The sequence below is a fragment of the Ochotona curzoniae genome, unplaced genomic scaffold (assembly GCF_017591425.1).
Source record: "Ochotona curzoniae isolate NIBS_2020 unplaced genomic scaffold, NIBS_Ocur_1.0 contig_3498, whole genome shotgun sequence".
Taxonomy (NCBI): Eukaryota; Metazoa; Chordata; class Mammalia; order Lagomorpha; family Ochotonidae; genus Ochotona; species Ochotona curzoniae.
In genome coordinates, this window is record NW_024465885.1 from 9035608 (window position 1) to 9058373 (window position 22766).

A 22766-nucleotide genomic window follows, 5' to 3' on the forward strand; every position below is an offset into this window, starting at 1 on the left:
AGGAATGAACCAGTCTTCATGGTTACCGCTCTGCAAATGTTATTGGGTACTGCACAATGGCTTACTTAGAGCAAATTCCACATCCTACTGTTGAACCTGTTTGTTAATCTTTCATTTACTTGTATTTGTTCTGACTTAGGCACGGACAGTTAGCCATAAAGAAGTCACAAAGGAAGCAGTTTGTTTAAGCAGTGTGAAAAGGAAATAATTCTATAGTTAATTAGGGAATGAAACTAGAATGGCAGTGATGCAGTTTCTACCATGAAAATAGTAGAAAACAGGCTACATTGGAAAAAAAAAAATAGTGGCAATGCACTGAAGAGAAAGATTCACTACCAATATGCAAAAACACAAATAGTAAGAGGCAATAAAATGACATCATATGGGAATAAAGAATATAAAAAGCCTGTTACTCAATGTGACGATACCCATGCACCAAAGTCTTGCAATGTTTTAAATTGCATGTCTAAAAAGTTCAGATTTAAGCATTTATATAGGCCATTTAAAAATTCTGAACAAGTGACCAAGTAGAAAACATATGTCTGAATTTTGTGTAATGATAATTATTACTCACAGCTGGTGGGAGAATAAATTGGTATTACCATCTGTACAGGAAGCTTAAGAGTGTCCATAAAATGATAGACTATTTAAAAGATATAGACCATTTAAAACTATGAATTTATTGTCCTTTTTGCAGAAAAGTCTGATTTTTTGCTTTTAAACATACATATATATGATTGAATACTTCTCTGCGATAATATTTTGGGATAGAGAAAAAATCAGAACCTAAATATTCAAAGCAAGGGAGTGGCCATGTGAATGTCAGTTACATACATATAATATACTCTTCTACAATGTGTTTCATGGACTCAGCACAGTACCATAGTGGCTAAAGTCCTCAACTTGCATGCACCAGAATCTCATATGGATGCCAGTTCAGATCCTAGCTACTCCACTTCCCTTCCAGCTCTCTGTGGCATGGGAAACCAGTAGATGGGCCAAAGCCATGGGATCCTGCACCCATGTGGGAGACCTGGAAGAAGCTCCTGGCTCCTGGCTTTGGATCAGCCCATCTCTGGCCATTGCAGCCACTTGGGGGGTGAACCAGCAAATGTAAGATCTTTCACTTTGTATTTCCTTCTTTCTATAAATCTGCTTTTCAAATAAAAAGAAATCTTAAAAAAAAAAAACTTGGTTCGTGAATAATACGTAATGGAGGCTAAAATTCTTTTAGTCTATTGCTAACGAATATAGACCATTTAAAATTTGCTTATGTGAATAAGAACCATCATCAATGGCTATATGTAGGTATTTTCAAAACACCTTAATTTCTGTTAATTCCAAAATTTATAATAGTAACATTTTTATTGTGAAGTAGAAAAGGAGAATAAACAAAATTTGAAAGTCGCAAGCTAGGAATAGCAGAAGAAATAAAGCTCACTTATTAAACCAAATATGACAACTTTCATAAACTACGTTTATCAGCCTGCTTCAATTTTCCAAATTATTTTCCTTTTACTGTTATTTCTGTGTTCAAGACATTCGTTAGTGTAAGAAGAAAAATAAAATTGGTTATAAAGTCATTTCTAAATTTGTTTTCCTGTTTCTCATGTTAAATAACAAAATAAACTTTGAGACATTTCTTTTTTAGGATTTGTTCATCTTAATTTGAATGGTATTTACAGATGGAGAAGCAGAGAGAAATCTTCATTCACTGGTTTGCTCTCCAAACAGTTTCATTGGCTGGAGCCTAGCCAATCGGGAGGCGGGAGCCTCTTTAAGGTTTCCCAGATGGTTGCAGCACCCCAAGACCTTAAGCCATGCTTTGCTGCTCTCCTGGGCCACAAGCGGCGACTAGAATTAGAAGCAGAACACCTAGGCTAGAACCACTGTGCATGTGGGATGCAGGTGCTCTGGGTAGAGGATTAGCTTTTTGAGCCAATGTGCTGGCTCCAGGGCATTTCTGTTTGACGTTTGAATATGACTTTAGTTATTTCTTTAGATACTGAATTTTGCTATGGTTGGCTTTGTGTAGACAAATTATAGGAATTATTGAGGCCAACCTATGAAATAGCAAGGCCAGGGCATTTGTTTGAAGATACCTCTTTTGGAATTGTATCTTTTGATGTTGAAGAAAAACAGACTTTGGCTGAAACTGGAGATTATGATAAATTTACTTTGCCCATTCTCTTAATTCTATCATTCCTAATTATATCATCCAAATAATTAAATGCTTTACAATTTAATTTTATAATGTCTCCCTTAATTTTACTAACTCATTATCTGCCATGAAATGGACTAAACTGGGCCTGTAATCTGCAGGTAGCAGTACTAATAGGTGGTGAATTTTCCATTGATACATTGCATTCTGATTTTATCTTACCTTTTACGTGCTTTACATTGAAAGTTTGTATTGATGTATTTACTTACCTGATTTTTTTCCATAAGAATATTTGTTCTTTGTAATTAGTTTCCATAAAGCTTAATTTTGCAAGTAAACCACAAGTGAAATTTATAATTTTCCTGTAAGCAAAATACCACCTGTTTAAATAATAGAGATAAGTGCTGTGTTTACAGGTACAAATTATATAGAATTAAGAATTAAGTTGTTTAATATTGATAATTAAGTCATGTAAAATAACAAAACATAAATATTACATAAAGCAGGTGACAAAAATGGTACTTGAAAAAGTTCATGCAGTCATAAAATTACATACCTAGTTTTTACAATAATACACAGTTTGCATGGGTTTCTGTGTTTTCAACCCCCACACACATGGGTTGCAATATTTTTTAATTCAGTTTTTCTACAGACCTTGCGAAGTCCCCTTGTGCAATAAAGGAGAAATAATTTGGTTTCTCTCTTTTTTCTCTCATTTATTTTGTGATGTATTTATTTATAACCAGAGACCAAGGGAAAGAATACTTTTCTACCCTTCTACTGGTTCACTCTCCATTTGCTTGAAGTAACTTGAACATGGCCAGGACAAAAGCAAATAATTGAGAACAAAAATTTGATGTCTCAAGAGGGTGTCAGAAAATTAGTTACTGGCTAGAAAATAGCAATAACAAGAAGCTGAAGTTTTAATGCTATATTTGCAGAATTGTTCATTGAAATAGGAAAAGGTTCAGAAGAAAGGAATGCATTACTATTAAAAAAAGGCACTGTTAAATTACATATTGCTATGTGGAAATTTCTATCATTTTGAGAACCCAGGAAAATGAATAAATTAGGATGGATTTGGTTCATATACTCAATAAAGATGAAATGTTCTTGTCCCTTCACATATTAATACACAACTGCCATAAAGTCTTTCTTAGAAAGTCACTTTGCAGCTAATGTATTGCTTCAAAATCTAAGGTTTTCAGCAGTACTTGATTATCTTTAAAGCACAGTATGAATTTTGCTGAGCAATTTGCTTTCAGTTGCAGTCACAAGGTTGCAGAATCCACAAGAACCTTGAACATTTGCGCTAGCACTTCACCACACACACTGTGTTGGATACTGTTCTGAGGATTTTCAATATGCTGTTTCAATGTTTAAGCTCTTCACCTGCTTCAAATCAAATCCATTTCATTACTTAGACACGCTGGCAATGTGGTAATTGCTTAAGTATTAGTCATTATTCCAGCTTGAGTGAAAGTAAAGTTCTAAACCGTGATGACAGACTTTTGGCTCACTTACAGTTCTGTGCCATGTTTCAGGTAATCAGGGAAGTGGGAAAATATTTGCAGAAGCAAAGCTCTTGAGGAACATGGATCTTGTTCAGCAGGTGTTGCAGCTTACCGCTGCTAACACTGAGAAATAGCTCATCAATGCTAACTCAAAAGTTGAGCATTCTCAGCGTATGTGTGTGTTTCTTGGCTTAACAAATCTGATTTTTTTTTTTAAATGTGTTTTTACTTAAGACAGAATTGCAGAGAGAAGAGAGAAAAAGAGATCTTTCATCTGCTGGCCCACTCTCCAAATGGCCACTAAGGCCAGGACTTGGTTAGTCTGAAGCCAGGAATCAGTTGCCTTGTGACATATGGTCCACAGTACTAGAGTATAGTAATGCAAATATCCTACATAAGAATTTTCTCTGTCCTATCTCTGATGACCTGGGGCCCAGTTTTACTCCAGAAGATTTCAGTGGTTCCCATGTGAGGTGCCATCAATTTTTGGTAGGAATTTTTTTTTTAACTAGGAATCAGTGGTGATCAGTTAATTCAAAAAAATATATCAAACGATGTTTGAACGTTAATGAGAGTTTTACATAATCTTAACTGTTTTAGATGGTACTATAAAGGCTTATAGTTTGACAGTGTCATAAGAATATTCAGATATATATGAGATGTAACCTAGAAGCTTCTTTTGAGACACACAAATTGGCTTTCTTTTTAAATTTTGACATATTTGTACACATTTATAGGAAACAGTGAGATAATTGCATGTGTGTGTGCAACAAATGGTCAAGCTAGGGTATATTAGCAATTCCACCTCTTCAAATATTTATCATTTCATGTGCTATGAACCATGGAGCACTTCTAGATAATTTGAAAATGCCATCTAATACATTGTTAGAGACTATAGTTACCCTGCTGTGCTATAGAACATTTAAACTCTTCCTGGCTAAATGAACTTTGACATCCTTTATCCAACCTTCCTCTAACTTCTTTCTCCCTGACCATTCTGGCCTAATGACTACTATTTTACCTGTTAATTCTGTGACATTTTTTAGATCCCATACCTGACTAAGAGTTCACAAGATGTATCTTTTGTGATTCATTTATTTCATTTAATATAATGTTCTCCAATTGCATCCATTTGCTGAGCATTGCAAGATTTCCATCTTTATTATATCCAAATAAAATTCCATCTGGAAAGATAGCATTGTGTGGCAGCATACTGAATCAAAGTCCAAGTTCCAGTTGTCTGCTTCTAGTGTAGCTTCATGCTATTGCCCCTTGGACGCAACAGGTGGTGGGCCAAGTGCTTTGGCACCTGTGATAGACACCGAGTTCTTGACTCCTATCATCAGCCTCACACAGCACTGGCTGTTGCAGCATTTTGGGAATGAAACAGTAAATAAAGGATCATTCTTTTTCCTTTTCTCCCTTTATCTCTGATGTTCACTAAATAAAAATATACATTTGCATAAAGGGAGGGTGTTGTGGCATAGTAAGTAAAGTCACTGTTTACAATGTCAGCATCAGTTCAAGTCAATCTTTGATATATTTTTGTTCTCTGAATGTATACCCAATAGCCATGCAATCTTATTTTTCAAAATCCTTTTCAAAGGAAGTATAACTCCCCACTCCTTATATGTGGGCTATGTAATTGTAATGACCTCATCTAACAATACAGTAATGGGAAGGAAGAGAAAAATAAAAGAAACTCTAGGGTTATCTAAAACAGTAGCCACATAAGCATAGTCAACATTAACCACAATCCATCATGTTGGCTGGATAAGCTCTTGACATGATGTGCCAAAAAGGCACTTTTAGTGGTCTTCTCTCCCAAAAAAGAAAACATCAAAAGTAAAGAAAAACATCAGAGAAATTGCAATAAACATTCAGTAAAATATGTAATTTGCAATAAACAAACATTCAGTAAAATATGTAATCACTACCCTACAAAATTATAAAGGGCATCAAAAAGGAAAAAAAACCCTAAAAAATTCCTGGAGCCACCAACTTACCAAGGAGAAGTAGTGGCTAAAACTAATGTACTACCCAAGACAAGATCCTGTTGTCCTATGGCAGGGAAAGGGGAGAGAAAGGAATAAATCCCTATACCTACAAAAATGTACCATAGAAAAAAATAATTTACCCAAGTTCCTATGGCATAGGATAGTCCCCTCACCCACTCTCCCAAAAGCCAGATAATCTGAATAAACTGAGTTTTAGCTAAGAAAAAATACATAATAAAACTGTGAATGTGAACAATTATTTATTGGCCCATCTGATATAAAAAAAATAAATATGCCTTAAAGTTGGTGAAATTTTAATTGTCAGGTGATGACATCAATTGTTTTACAATGATGGGAGTGTTAAGAGGAAAATTATTAGCAATCCCAAATGTTTTATAAATGTTGGCATTCAGAAACAGATGAATATCAAAGCACAGTAGATTATTCTGGTAGATTATTTAACAATAGCAAGAAGGAAAAGCCTAGGCCTTCACAGAACTGGCATGTAGCATAGAGTTGCCATTTAGTTCTGAATGGACTATTTTTATCCTAGTAAAGGATCTGGTTAGCTGATATGAGGTGCATACCAAGGAGCAATTAGTGTACACTACATTAAAGCCCACACACAAGAGCAGATCTGCCTGCACACATGCAAATAAACTTTTTCAAAACCAGAAAGTGTCACATAAGTGTCTTTACAAAGTGAAATATTTATTAATGGATTTTGGTGCTGTCTTATTTACCTCATAAAGTTGCAAAACATCTGGTAACATAAATGTATCAGTTTCTTAACAGAAGTGCACACAGGTTTTCCTTTATGTAGTTAATTGTTTTTACTGAAAAAATGGTTAACATGCTGATTTGTTTTCTATGGGAACGCTTAGAACTGTATTTTGATTTAAGCTTGCTTATTTTAAACATGTTTTTAAAAATCAACAGTGAATTAATATATGGAGAAATAAACCATACCCTGGAAACCCACAAGTTTATGGAAAAAGCAAACTTCTATGTTTCAGAATATCCAAAGGCCTAAGGAAAGTTTATAATAGAGATAACTGAGAACAATTTGTACTGCTGATTTTTTTTCTGGATCACTCATAAAATATAACAGATTTCTTGAAAAATCTCCTGCACTTTATTGTCAACACTTCTGCTATTTTTTCTTAGGCACTTTTTGCAGTAGGTAAAACAAACCTATTCAATCTATTCCTTACATCATACTGACCCTGAGGTGCAAAGTTTGTGCTCTTTGCATGTACTAATCAGAGGAATCTAAAGTATCTAAGGTATATTTACTTTAGCAAATATACAATGGCAAACACTTCCTCCAAACTAAATGCCTTCCACAAACACTGAAAGACTCACACTACCCAGTGAATAAACAAGAGCATCGCTCTCTCTTTTCTGTTCTAGTGCACAGACAGGCAGAACTCACCAGTCACATCTCCTGGGTCCTCTCCCCTTGCCCAGAGAAGAAAGCCACAGGCAGATCCTGTCCAAATCCCTCATCTCAGCCTGCCACCAGTGCCTCCTCGCCTGGATCTGATTCAGAAAGGCATAGCCCGATCGCCCTGTGGCAGCCCAACCGGTTCGCCAAAAGTAAGTTGTTCAATTAGAAACAAAGATCACCCTGATCTCTATTATTAATCATCATGGTTCCTTTAAACTCATTATTCTAGTCTCTTGTTTGCTTATTTAAGTGTGAAAACTCCAGTGGGTTTCTTGTTTTGTTTGTGGTTAACACAGTGCTACATTCCTGGTTTTCTTGCCAGAAAAGTTACACAATTATTCAGACACAGCCCACGACTATAGCCCCTAATTTGCTGAAGTAGTAGCAGAATCTCTTCTGTAAAATGGATTTAAAAGGTCATTATGTGCATTAAGATAATTTGTGTGCTGTTATCAAACAGTATTTTACTCTCATTTTCATAAAGTCATTGAAAGAAAAATGTGATTGGAGTATATTTGCATAAGAGTTTAAGGTATGATAAATTATCACCTATGTTTCAAGGTGACTCAGAAGAGGAAATTATATGTACTTTTTATACATGGTAGAATTAAGTGCCACAAATTACATTATTTGCAAAGTAATTACATTACTGTTTAATATTGAAGACATAATTCTAACTGTAAATTAAGCCTACAGTTTATTTTAGTTCCATGTGGCTTTTTTTTTTCAAATTTGAGATGGCATATATTACTTTATTAAGATTTTAGCAAGTATTGCCATTTCTAGATGCTTTTATGGTCAAAAATTGATTGGAAGCACCATATTTGAATAATATTTATGTTATGTTTTAAAAGCATTCAAGAATTTTTAAATAGAGAATGTTTAGAAATATGTAAATACAGCAATGCTTTTGACATTTTTAATTTTAAAGCCAAAATCATTCATTTCTGTAGTTTCTATATCACAATATCTGGATTTAGCTTCTAATTTCTAAAAAAAGCCCAACTATAATATATTTATATGATTTGTTCATTAAAGTTCAAACATTTTCATTATATGATGATAAAAAAAGTTATTGAAATGCGACATAGAAATCTAAACTCTCCTGTATGGTTTAGCAAACAAAAATGGTAACATACTAGTCTAGAAATTATTACTTCCATGAAGTTATCTTCAGAATTTTTTTTCTCTTTTTTTAGTCTTCTCCTTGTATGGTGAGAAAACAAGATAAACCACTCCCAGCACCACCTCCTCCCGTAAGAGATCCTCCTCCACCTCCACCAGAAAGACCTCCGCCAATCCCACCTGACAATAGACTGAGCAGACACTTCCATCATGTAGAAAGTGTGCCTTGTAGAGACCAGCCTATGCCTCTTGAAGCCTGGTGCCCTCGAGATGTGTTTGGGACTAATCAGTTGGTGGGATGTCGCATCCTAGGGGATGGTTCTCCAAAGCCTGGAATCACAGCTAGTTCAAATGTTAATGGAAGACACAGTAGAGTGGGCTCTGACCCAGTGCTGCTGCGGAAACACAGACGCCATGATTTGCCTTTAGAAGGAGCCAAGGTAAGATTTAAAGCAGAATCTAAAAGACTTGCTTGTACACTCATTGGAGACAGATTAAAAGAGTGGGCAGTGTTTTCATTTCTTGGGTATTGTTTCCTAGTGTGGCACTTTCCTGCCAGTCTTTAATTATTTCCAAGTTCTAAATAATCAGAAGCTCAGTAAAATTTGAATTTAAAAGAAGTCAGGAAGAAGATCCTGATTAATGATTTCCTTTTCAGATGAAGACAGTAGACAGTTTGCCAAAGATTTATTTCTCTCTCCCTGGTTTTCTCTGCCAAAATTTTCTCTCAATAGCTTGCTGATGTTAGAACCACCTGGTTCTTTTTTTTTTTTAATTCTCCAAGTTATGTCATCTTTTGCGGGGAGATACATGATTATACATATCATAATTCAGTTGTTAGAATTAGTGGATTTTTCCTGGGATAATACATTTTAGGCACCCAGAAAAAAAAATGAAGTTTTCACATCTTTAAAAACACCAATCTTAATTCAGTCTTACAAAGCAAGCTGTTTGTCCATAAAACTGAGAGAGTCTTAGACTTGTTGAGTCTCACCTGTAAAGGTATCACCACTATCATGTATATATTGAAGAATTCAAGTAATACAAGGAAGTGATGAGACAGTTACAGGATACATTGTGCTTAGTTTTCTTGTTAGTGTCTTTTCAGAGCTGTAGTGTAATAGTTTCTTGTATTTGATTCCATGATGTTTTGGGTTCTCAGATGAAAGCCCTGCCATCTTCTTATTTATTTGAAAGGCAGAGTTACAGAGAGAGAGAGAGAGAGAGAGAGAGAGATCAGTATTATATCTACTGCTTCACTCCCCAGTGACAACAGCCAGGGTTGTGTCAGGCTGAAGCTACAAACCAGGTATTTCATCTGAACTCCCATGTGGGTTTCAGGGGTCCAAACACTCGAGCCATCTTCCCCTCTTTCCCTGGCACTTTGATAGGGAGCTGTGTAAGAAGTGAAGCTGCCGAGACTCGAACCCTTGCCCTTTATGTGCTGCTGGTGTTGGAGATGACAGCTAAACCCGCTATACCACACTGCAAACTGCAGACTCATTTTCAAGGAGTGCCATTTCTGTTCATCTTAAATGTTCTTTTAGGGGAATAGACTTCAAAATAATGGTTTGTAGTTGCTTAGTCTATCTGGTATTCAGATAGCAAGGAAGGAATGGGAAGTGTCACACATATGTGAATGTGTACATGAGCACATGTGTGAAGGTAACAGTGATAATGAGAATCTTGGCTTACACTATTTTATTTTACATGAAGGAAAAGAGTGCTAGAAATTTAGCACTTATCTGCTTCATTCCTCCACAAATACAGTTTCAAGAAATTCTTAGGCCAAAGTTGTAGACTAACTCAATAAAAAGTTTCCTCCTGAGTGCTCAGGTACTTCCCAGGGTTTGCATTAGTAGGAAGCTGGAGTCCAGGTCTGGCAGTTGAACAAGGTTTGTGATGTGGGACACAGCCATCCCTAGTGCTGTCGCAAGCCCTTGGGCTAATGTCTGTTCGCTGTGTAATAATACATCACCACAGTGGTAAACAGGAAACAAAAAATCATCTAATACAGTATTCAAATAACGGGAATGATTGGTTGGTGGTGACTCTCCTGGGCCCTCCTTTCTCATGTGTTGTAACTAGTAATCTCCAAAGACACCCTGAAGTCATCTATGCATAGTGTGGGGTGGGAGCACTTATGAAAACAATTTGTGATGTTCTCTTAAAATGGGGAGCTTATCCTTAGAAACATTTTTTCTGCAACCTAGAATCCCACGTCAAAGTATTTGCTTTGCTTTTCTGTTTTCTTCTTTGTTTCTTCTTTGATTTTTTTTTCTTTTTTTTCATAAGGGACTTCTGAGAAAAGCACTAGAACAACCCAAACCATTGGTCATGTTTCAGTGAAATTATGTTTTGAATGGAATTCACAAATACCTAAAATAATAACCAGAACAGTTCATTTAAGCAGTCAATGTTTCTGGGTTCTTTTAGAAATTATGTTGTGTAGTTTTAGCACTAATAGAATCTTAACCTTAGCTCTAGGACACTGACTATTCTTTTTTGAAAAATTTTAGAATATATGCGTATATTTATGTTTTATTTGAGAGGCATGGGAAGACAGACAGGATTCTTCCCACTCCTAGTTCTCCCAGATTACCACAGTAGAATGTACTGTAATCCAATGCTGATGCTTACAACTGCATCCAGGTCTCCCAAATAGGTGGCAGATTATTTGGACCATCAGATGTTGTGTCCCAGAGGTAGAAAGAAGACAGGATTCCAGAAGCTCCATCAACCAAGTGAAATCCGTCCGAGAATACCCACAAAGCAGGGTGCAACCAGTGGAATCTCTAGCCTTCCAAACTGAGGCATAGCCCCCTACCGGGCAGAATCTTTAGCCCTCCAGCCAGGGCATGGGCCTCACCCAGACTTTTGCTGAGGTCTTCAGGTCCCTGTTCAAGGTGCCAGTTGTCAGGAGTTCCTGACCAGCAGGCCCTCGAGACCACCGAGGGGTGAGGTGACGGTGTTCTGCTGCTGCAGAACCACCGGGAACAAACTGGTAAAGGATGCATATTGAGTAAAGAAGGGGAAGCCAGAAGGGTGGTCCCGACATTGTTTCTACCCAGCAATCATTGTGACTGGCTACTAGGCATGCCTGTGTCTCTGGACCATCCAATCACAGATCACAATCTGCTCACAGGGTGGAAGCTGTGCCTCAGCCACTGGCAGATAAACCGAGCTTCACCTGCACACAGAGGGCAGCACCTGGGCTAAAGGATATGCCTTGGGGAATACTCATCACAGGTGGCTGATGAACAGAATGTTGGTCGCTTTTAATTTCTTAGAGTTAGTTATCAGGGAAGTCCAAGCACAGTTCATCCAGGGAAGAGAAGAGAAGAGAGGCAAGAGAGGCAAGAGTATAGCCCACTGCTCGTGCTGCATGGCCAGTGAACGAGCCGGGTTGAGGTCTCAGGCAAGACCATTGTGTCACGTGATTCCCCGCTCCCCATCCCCACATGGTGCACCCTGTTGCTAAGGCCTCCCAGGTGGGCTAAGCAGGGAGAGATCCAGGGGCTAAGGTCCACAAAAATATGTCTCTTAAGCCTATTCTTGTTTATTTCTATCTAAATAATTGTCATTAGTATTTTTAAGGTCTAATCTCATATATTCTTTGTATTAATTCAGTACTGCTTATATTCTCAAAGTTAATTTTGTGTTACAATCTGAATTGGTTTTAACAAATTAAATCAGGATTTCTAATTTCAACTAGCAGATTAGAAACATCTTGTTTAAAAAAAAATGTAACCCCCTTTGGGAGAGTATTAGCTTTAAACTGGTAGATCTCGGAAAAAAAAAAAAGCAGTTAGGAGAGAAAATAGTGATGATTTTTTTAAATAAGATTGATATTTGCAATGAAAATAATAAATATTAACTGTCTTTTTATACCTAGCATACCATTTTGTTTTGTTTCATTGTAAGCACACATGATATGTAAATTTAAGTCTTTGGAGAGTAATTTTCTCTGTACTAAACCTGTCTCTAAATATAAGGTGATAAACATTTTTTTTGGTCAAATAGTAACAACTGTCATTTAGAGGGGTAAGTGGTAGAGGTAATGCTTCCAGTTAATTGCAGTCTTCCCATTTGGAAGGTAAGGAAGTGTAGACAAGAACTAAAAGGTTCCTAAAGATTAAACGCACCTAGAGAATACCTCAAGTTAAAGGGAAGCACTTGAGAAAAGACTCGCCCCCCCCTCCACTTCTTCATGGTTGCTTGTCAACAGGGCACTTTCCCACTGTCCACGGAGATCATTTGCCTTTTGTGTTTGTCTCTTCACAGGATGACTGGTGAAGGACCAGGAATAATTTCAATGCTAATTAACCCATTTACTAATTGTGTAGAGTTCTAAAAGGGGGAAAAAAAAAAGAACCATTTCATGGTTAAACTGTAGTGTGAGAATTTCCTCCACATTCATTCGTAGACCCTTTGGTCCCCTTTTTATTTGCTGATACAGTCAGGTGCAAGGATACTTTGCTATTAGTTTGAATCTGTAAGCTAAAAGTTGCTAGATCTGCTTATCTTGTATTAATAGTGAGAGATAATTTTCCTGTAGCACCACTGCTATTCTGATTGCATCCCCAGTTTAAATCCAGTCTTTTTGGCTAGTGGATTTTGTTTTGTTTTGTGTTTTGGAGTTGTTTTTGTGTGTGTGTTTAATTATCAGTTGTGAAAATCCTTGCATTAAAATATTTTCAAATATCAAAATATTTCAAAACCTTCCTCTTAATTCTAGATATGATCATGTACATAGCTGTCATAATTGGTTCCGCTCAGGAGGTTAGGAAACTTCTGTCTCTTAGGTGATAAAAGCTATCTTGTCATGTTACTCACAGTGACATTGGTCTAAAGATGCCATGAGGTATAATAATCTTTTGGAGCTGTTGCTAGACAATTATATAAAATGATCCCTCTTTTTGAGAGTGTGCCATTCTGCACTTTTGGTGAAGAGGCTCATGTTCGTATAATTGGCCCTGCCTCATTTGTAAATAGCAAGGCTATCTTTTAGAAAATATATCCTTTTGGTGTGCTGGTTTTCGATCATTTTCAGTCTAATACTAAAACACAGAATACATGAATAGTTTAGGGGTGGCATTTGAGAGCGTAACCAAAGGAAATACCTTTGGGAAACTGTAAAAATTTTAAAAAATGTGTTTTTAATTGCACTAAAATTTTCACAGGCACAAAAATTTTCTTTATATTTCAAGCGAATTGGCCTTCAGCTTTTAGACAATGTTTGAGTCACTGACAAAACATTTCTCTTCATCTGAGAGGGGGTGGATGTGTGTGTGTGTGATTTTAGCATAGTTCATTGAAAAAAGTGAAGAGACAGAATTGCTGACTCCTGATAGACAAGGCAGGCATCTCAGTGAACTACTGTGTGAGGCCCAGCCGGGGTGGGTGAGAGGCAACCCAGGAGGAGGCTGAGAAAGGTGGCCAACTCGGTGTGCCTGCAGAGTGCAGCCCCCTCCTCGGCTAAGCAGCAAGTATGGGTTCACCAAGATCAAGAGCAGCGTGTAGCACTCTAGCACCAAAGAAGGCACATTCATTTGTCCCAACAAACCACACCATTTCAGCCCCCTAATAAAAACAATCCCTCATGTCCCCCGGGGGTAACTTTTTCGCTGGCCTGCTCTCTGTACTGGATCAGTTAACCTCACTCTGGAGTGTTCCCACTGAAGCTAGTTTTAAGCTGAACTTTATTCTGTCTGGGTGTCTGGTTCTGAACATGAACTCGAGCTTTACAAACTGAGAGCCCAAAAATGAGTTTTAGGGGATAATATTTTAGATAAGACCTTGTGGCATGTAGAAAAAGAGTATCATTATAACCTAAAATAAATTTTATAGTCTAGGTTATACTTCTTCTAAAAACTAAATTACCATTGATATATTCATATCCCTTAATCCTAATTCACTGCCATGAGTTCTTGGAATGCTCAAGATGCTACTGGCACCTCGAAAGTGAATAAATGTAGTCAAAAAAGAGGAAACATATACAGGAATAAGCGATAACGTTTGATAGTCTTCCTAATTTCTACTTACTATTCTTTATCTAATGTATATTATGCCTGTTATTGTAAATTGAAAACATTATTACAAAAACCAAAAGGAGAAAGAAAGGAATAGTAGGGAATATCATCATGAAATGCACAAAATCTGGTCTCATTATATAAATAATGGGAAAATGATAGCATAAGAAATATCCACCAAATATGTAAGATACTCAAGAAGGATACAAAAATCTGTGATACTGAGTGAAAAATGGGACAAAGAAGGCTCCTTAAGAGTTAATGTCAATAAATATTAAAAGATGGGTAGCTTGGTTAGAAATATTACAAATGAAAAAGAAGGGCAGGTAATGTAAAATGCAACAAAAGCAGATTGTTCCAATTAGAGTTTATTAGATTATTGTATTTTTTCAAATATGTATATTAAAATTGAGAGGTTTTATAATATTTCATACATGTAAGTTAAATACGTGATACTACCCATTCTTCCTCTCACAATTTTCCTTTCTCTTTTTTCTACTAATATTTGTTAAAACATACTTTGATAAAGAGAGTTTCAAGAATTTGTTTTTGTTTTGTCTTGTTTTTAGTAGAGGAAGGACAGGATTAGAATTGTGGAATTACCCCGGCACGATGGCACAGTGGTTAAGGTCCTCGCCTTGCACACCCGGGATCCCTTATGGGCGCCGGTTCTAATCTCGGCAGCCCAGCTTCCCTTCCAGCTCCCTGCCTGTGGCCCGGGAAAGCAGTCAAGGACAGCCCAAAGCTTTGGGACCCTGCACCCGCGTGGGAGACCCGGAAGAGGCTCCTGACTTCAGATCTGCATAGCATTGGCCGTTGAGCTCACTTAGGGAGCGAGTCATCGGACGGAAGATCTTCCTCTCTGTATCTCCTCTCTGTATATCCGCCTTGCCAATAAAAATAAAATAAATCTTAAAAAAAAAAAAAAGAATTGTGGAATTAGATGACTTAAGTCAATAGTCTTTCAATGGAATTATGATAGTACCGGGAGTGACTATTGACTGGGAAGGCCATGGACATAAAGGTGATTCTTGGGTCCAGTTCAGTGAAGTAGTAGCCTGTGTCTAGGCTGCCCGACTTCTGATCCCCCTACTGAAGGCCTGGAAAAGCCAGAGAGGACGGCTCAGGTTCTTGGGCCTAGGCACCCATGTGGGAAACCTGAAGAACTTTATGGCCAAGGACAAAAGGTGTTTCCCTGTTGGAGGGTGAATGAAATGTGAATGTATCTGCCTTATATGGTAAGAACACTCTGTATCATTTGAGGAACTGTTGCTTTTTATTATTTACAAACTCATTTTTCAGATTTCAGTAGAATGTTAAATGTTTACTTGCTGGCTCAAAAAGTAATGTATTGCACTTCCTCAGATAGTGAAAAAATTTTCACTGAATTTTCACAGCTAAAATTTTCTCTAGTGTAATGAAAATACTGGTTGGGAACATAGAATTCAGAATGACATATGTTTAATCTCATTTTAACTAGTGTAAAGAATTGCAGTCACTTTAGATGACTAGAAATATTAGCATTAGTGTTTCGCACAATTAGGTCTTTTGCAGTTCACATGTTTGTATAGTCAATTAAATGACAGTAAAGAATTCTGCGTTTAGTAGTAGACATATTGTTAATTCTTAGAATATGTTTTCAGAGAGGTTACTGAAAGATCATCTGGTAAACAGATCAGATACATTTTCTCAGTGCCTCTGTGAACTGTTTCGTTTCTTCTCTCAGTATCAAAATTTCTCCAATCATAATGTCAATCTAAGTTAATCAGCAGATGGTATTCACTTAAGCCCTACTGTGTGTTAAATGCTAGTGGGAAAGAACTATATAATGATGGAGAAATAAAAGATCCTTCACTCTGAAATGAGATCAGTGTGGCATGGCTTCTGCACAGAACAAATGGAAACCTCAGCAGATGCCAAGCAGCAGATGAAGGGTTCAGAAGAGATTCCATCCAGGCCGTTACAGAGAAAGAGAGCTATCCGTTACTGTGCTAACAATCCTGTTCATGAAGCAGTTGGAGAAAAGCACTATTTGCAATTTTAAGCATGTTAATTGCTTCACAAAATTAGGAGCACGTTTTGCTAGGCTGTTAACACTCCCGGAGAATCAGTTACCTTATTTACTACACCTTGTCATTTATCAGTGGTAGACATCATTGCCTGTGCAACTTATTTTCATGAAGTTTAAGAGTAATACATAAGAATGTTCTGTAAGTTCTGTTACTAATATATTTACAGTCTCATTACTCTAATGTACAAAAAGAAAGCATATTCAGTATCAGTAAACATCTATCTATATATATATATATTGCATTATTTTTCAGGTTTGTTTTTTGCATAGATAACAAAATCATGGTTGGTTTTTTGACAAATTAAGGTTAAGAAAAAGACTGCCATTTCCATTACGCTTCTTATTATTATTTTGCTAAAATTTAAGTAGTTTCATAAGTTGATACTTTATCATGAACTATCAAACTAATACATATAAAATCCATGTTACTTTTTCCAAAATAAACTTATGATGGAAACTTGGAAGGGTTTTTCTTGCAAAAATTATAAAGCTGCATCTGTTCTAGCAGCAAGCAAAAATCTCTGATGAAGAATGACCTCAAACAGTCATTCTTACAATGGGTAGTTGTAGCTTGATACAGGTATGCTTATTAAAAGATGCACTTTTACGGCAAAGGATTTTGTTGTATTGTGCAGTGATTAATAAGTATTTCTTCTCTGTAGCCAACTTCAGAAAATCTTGCCTATGGTCAAAAATCTATGATAAAATCATCTCATTTAAACATAGATTTAATGCAGTATATTAAATTATCAGGGGAAGATGTGAACAAGATAGTTGGAACTAATGCGTAAAACCTAGTGTTTAGTTTGAAATTTTATTTCTGTAAAATTAGATTTTGTAGCTTTGACATGCAAGCATTGATAAGTTTCAGATGCTTTTTTCAGACTCCTTTTTTTCTTATTTCTCATTGATAGATGTGTTATGGCCTTTTCTGTTTTGTGTTCTTAGGAATATGAAGGAGGAAAAGGTGATTGGTGGCTCTTTGGATTATCTTGGGCTATTCAAGTGATTTATACGTTGCACCCTAGCATCAGTCTACCTTTTCAGTATAGATAGAGTTGGCAAAAAAAAAAAAAAACCACCTTGGATGATAGTTTAAGTTTACTTAAAAGTTTACTTAAAGGTTGCAAAATATATGTAGTACTTTCTTGTGTGTATGTCTTTATTGAATTACTTGTCAAAGAGAACTGTCCACACAGCCTCTTTCTTGTGATTGAGATACCTAAAGTTTCCTAATTTTGAGTGTTTAAGCACCAGCTGTATATGGACCCTCATGAACAGTTAACAATTGTGTGTGGTGCTCACATGCTGAAAATTATGCTATATAACAGCTAGGACAGGTCTCTAGTTACCAAGCTTCAACCTTGAAAGAACAAAGATACTTCTGAGTTGATTCAACTGTTATAACAAGAAGCTTTTGACTATTATGTTAATCCCAGAAAGATACAATTTAGAACATATTTATTTAGAACAAATTAAGGTAATAGTTGCAGGGGCCAATGCTGTGGCTTAGTTTGCTGGCATTGCTTATGGGCACTGGTGCATGTCCTGGCTATTCCACTTCCAGTCCAGCTTCCTGTTGGTGGCCTGGAAAAGCAGTAGAGACTGGGCAAAGACCTTGGACCCCTGCACCCCATGGGAGACCCAGAAAAAGCTGCTGGGTCCTGGCTTCAGATTGGCTCAGCCTCAGCCATTGTGACTACTTGGGGGCATAATCCAGCCAATGGAAGACTACTCTCTATGTAACTATGCTTTTCAAATAAATTAAATTTTTTTTAAAAAAGCTAAGAATTATATCTGCTGATTTTTTTAAATGATATTTTACCTGTTTAAATAAACTGAAATTAGGTGTCTTCAATGCTAAGTTTTCTGAGAACTGTATTGGCTCAAAATCCTCCAAGATGTGGAATTCTTTGACTATAACCATTTGATTTGTTTTCAGGTCTTCTCCAATGGTCACCTTGGAAATGAAGAATATGACGTGCCTCCTCGGCTCTCACCTCCTCCTCCAGTTGCCAACCTTCTCCCTAACGTGAAGTGAGTTTCAGTGAATTCGTAGGTGATTGGTCCGTGCATAAAAGTATCGTAGATACAGTTCATGTTTGTGATTTACTCAAACAGAAATTCCGGTATGAATAGAGAAGCATTGATTAAAAAAAATAAATAAATAAAAATCCAGTCAGATAATGAGCCAGTATAGTAGAAACCCAAGATCTTTCCAGCCTTTGCTGTTAACTGTGACTTCCATGAAAATTAACCTTTCTTGAGATCATACATTGAGCAACAGGGAGAAAAAGCTAAATATTCCTTGCATCCAAGAAGAAGGTAGGGTAGCACAATGCGTTCTCCCTTCCAATTTGAGTTTCTGAAAGGTATCATGTTTTATCCCAACTACCTGCTCTGACAACATAACAGTCCTTGATCCTCCAGTTTTTCTGTTTCTCATACCCATTTAGCTATAAAGTCCTGTTGACTATTCTTTTTAATTTGTATAAAATGAGTAATATTTGTGAGATATTCTTAGCATTCTAATCTACACCATTGCTCTAGCTTTGCCTCATAGCTAGACAACTAAAATATCCTTCGCTCTTACCGTATCAAGATTAGTATATGTGTCTTAAAGGCAAAAAATAAATTGGTTAACTTGGGTATCACATTGGAAAATGGTAACTAAGCAGTACTGGATTGTTAATCTTAGCCCACGTGGGTGTAACACCAGGTATCCCAGTCTTTGTTTTCTTATTTCGTATATGAAGTCAGGCCTACAGGTCTTTGACTGAGTGTGTCTTGTTCACTGCAGTTGAGTTCATTAATTTACATTCTGCCTTTCCTGGTTACATTCTGTCTTAGGTTCGTTTTCTTTTACCAGAAAATATCTGAAAGTAATCAAATTATGAAAGACATATGTTTAACTTAAAGTCCTAACGGTGCATGTCTGATGTTCATTTACTTCAATAACTTCTTCAGTTAGAGTGATTAAAATTGATGTTCTTTCCTTGCGCTAGTTTGTTTACTGTGTGATGATTTTTCAAAAGTGAATGGTAGAATTGAATTGAAAGGTGATGCACATTTTCTGTGAACTTTTGATGTATATTGATTGCTGTTTCCTAATTTTAATATGGTTGTCTAGAGTAGATGGAATAATAAGGTTTTGAAGCCAAAACATCTTTGTTCTGTGATTCTCCTGTAGCACCTTATTGTATCTGATATACAGCAGGCATAGCCAGGATATGTAGTTACTTGGGTGACTGATTTTAATTTTGTCTGCCAAGGTCCTCATTTTTAGTTATAAGTCATAGGACTTCTTATTTCTTCCTGTACAGGGCACTCAGCTCCCACTGAATCTTTGAATTTCAAGAAGGTTAAGTTAGATCCCAAACCACACATCTATTTAGAGAATTAAATTAGTTTAGCATGAAATCCATAGGGAATACTATATGGCATATTATCTAATACTAACTTTGTTTTATATGCAGTTGGAGGGCTGTGGAATCTCTCGTTCTTGGTAAATTAAAGTTTTTCGTGAAATATAAAAAAATATCTCAAGTCAGGGGATTATCACATTTGGGAAAGACAGGGAAAAATGCAAGAATATAATATTTGATATTGCACAGACATAGTACAAAACTGAGTCCATTGGGCCATTCTACAGTGCCAGCTTTTCTTGAAACTTGCAAATTGATGACAGACATAAAAGTTTGAAATAATAATACACTTGGCATACTGGCTGCTAAATAAGTAAAAACATATGAGGGTGTTCTAAACTCAGATGAATTCTGGTCATGTGCATATGTAATAAAACATCCAAATGCAATTGCCTATAAATGTAATCTTGGTCTTTAGAGATTAAATTTAAACATTCTGCTCATTAAATATATTGGCAAGTAGCATTCAAAGAAGAATCTGTAGTGATTTTATTTATATTTAATGTTAAGTACCCGCTTCTGTAAAATAAAGCAAAAAATACATTCAGGGTACAGTGTTTGGTAATATTTTTAAAATTTGAAAGTATATTTAAAATTAGCCATGATTATGTTTGCACTCCATGGACTCCTGATTTTTCTCCTAGAAACACCACAGTTGTTTTAATTATAGCAGAAATACGTTAACAGTGTATGTTTGGCAGAACATTTTTTCTTATATTTTTCATGCTACAAGTTAGCCGTATTTAACAATGTGTTAAAGAGTTGAATGGCATATTTTTTCTGCAGAATTTCTTTTCGTGTTTATAGTGAACATAAAAGAAAGAATACTTCTTATACCTAGCAAACCAAGCACAAAGAGTAAATATCAGTGTCTATAGTTTTAATAGCAACGTTTTTATTGAGAATGTTTACATAACTTAGATTGTATTGTCTCCTTAGTCACCTATTATTGTCATAAGTCTCTTATTGTGCATTGTGTTTATTATTAAATAATTATGAAATTATAAAAGATAAGTGAAATAAAATCAGACTAGGTTTCTATGTTTTTCTTATTTTTAAATTACTTTCTAGGCCCCAGTTTTTCCATCTGGTAATTGAGAGAATTAGCTTAGATTAAAATCTCTAAATTATTTTGAGCTTCAGCATTTTAGAGTTTATACAATTTTTTAAAGATTATTTTTTCTTTTGGTATCAATTATAGGTGAAATTTTGACAACTTGCATATTTCTTTAAGTTGATTGGTGCTATTCTGTTATTAAAACTATGTGATTCAAATGATTGGCCTAATAATAAATATAGTTATTGCTATTATTATTGATCGATTTTGTTCTCATTACATTGTTCAACCAGGGTACAATGAGTATAGAATAAAGATCTTAATAAAATGTCAGTTACTGAAATAAGGATATTTTATTTTGTAATGCATGTTTCAAAATCAGGCCAAAACCCGAAGTTAAGTTACTGTTAAACATAAACCTTCCCAGATCTCAGAAATATGGAGTTAAATTCACAAATATCAAAGCTAGAATTTGTTCTGTTACGTATTTATTGAAATGCCATTACTCTGATTCCCATTTATTTGATTTTTAGAAAGTTCTGTAATAATGTTTCTTTTTCTTTTTATAAATCCGTATCTCTTTACAGCGATAAGATTTTCATTGTATAATTCTTGTTGAGACTCGGAAAAGTATAGAATTTGTTTCTACAAGTAAGCTGAAACTGGAACTATATAAATACTTAATTTTTCTGAAGGAAATTTTTCTCCTTCATATCATTAGCATACTTATCTATGAATATAAAACTTTAAGTACTTAAAGCATGGGCAATTTTTGCTTCTAGGGAGAAAATAAAATTATTTGCTAAATTGTGAAGCCTGCAGTGGCAGAGCTAAGATGTGTTCTCACACCCTCTGATGTGGAGTGTGGTGCTTTAACCTCCACATCATCCTTCCATCCCCAGTAGGTGCATTTTTTCCTTTGGAAAAAGAAAAGTATTTCTTTAACTGTTAGAGGTAGAATTGTTGACTATTGTAATATGTTTTTATGAAGTGCTAGTGTTTTAGATTACATGAATGGAGTATCCAGATTTCATCTATTTCCATCCTGGGATTCACCATAAAGAAGATAAATGCTTGCCCTACATGGAGTTCATGTTATTGTGCAGAGGAGAAAGCAAAACATGACTGTATTATCTGTTGCAGCTAGTGATAAATGATTGGAGGGAAAATAGGCTGTAAGTGAATAAGTAATGGATAAATGATTTTTGCTTTAGATGAGGACCTTGACAAAAACCTCTGAGCGGATTACGCTGAAATAGAATCTGGAAAAGTAAGAAAGCGTGTCTGTGCGAAGAGCAGGAAAGCTAGACAGCGCACAGGTGCGCAACAGCTTCAGATCACTAGAGAGGAAAGTCACAGAAATGTGTAGAATTCAAGCTCATCTTGAAGCTTACTAGCATGCCATACTGATTTTTCTTGATATCATGAAGATGCTTTTAAATTTAGTAGTGTATTATAAAACTCATTTGGAAAAATTTGTTCATGGCACATGTGCAGTAATGGTTCCGAAACAGCTCTATTTTGCTTTAAATCTCTGGCTGTGATTTTTCTGAGTGGCAGCATGTGGGGACATAGAAATGATGTGTAGAATTCCTACTTCATTTGAAAGACGAACCCATTCTGACTCTTCTGTTGCTTACTTGATGTTTTTGTTTACAATATTTTATGGCAAATTAATATTTTCAAACCCTTACATAAGATTACCATTTTGTAGTCCATAACTTATGTATGCTGTAGTCCTTATAGTAGTTTTCAGTTGGAAAATAAATCCTCCACAGTTAAGCTGTAGAATGTGTAGAGACATTATTGATAAGGTTCTTTTTTTTTTCCTTTTTTTGTATTGTTATTAACATTGCATTATGTGATACAGTTTTATAGGCACTGGGGATTCCCCCCACCCCTCCTACACCCCACCCCCCATAGTGGATTCCTCT

General features: G+C 36.0%; 1 protein-coding gene across 10 annotated transcripts in view; it reads left to right on the top strand.

The window, feature by feature from the left end:
* Positions 1 to 22766, top strand: part of CBLB (Cbl proto-oncogene B) — a 191054-nt gene that overhangs the window by 143574 nt on the left and 24714 nt on the right. For all 10 annotated transcript variants that reach the window (XR_005883915.1, XM_040980529.1, XM_040980535.1 and 7 more), the window contains 3 exons: positions 7086 to 7271; positions 8322 to 8687; positions 18293 to 18387. Coding sequence is in view for 9 of the 10 variants with exons in the window: in XM_040980529.1 (XP_040836463.1) it covers positions 7086 to 7271; positions 8322 to 8687; positions 18293 to 18387 (647 nt within the window). In the remaining variant the exon portion in view is untranslated. The remainder of the gene's footprint in view (positions 1 to 7085; positions 7272 to 8321; positions 8688 to 18292; positions 18388 to 22766) is intronic.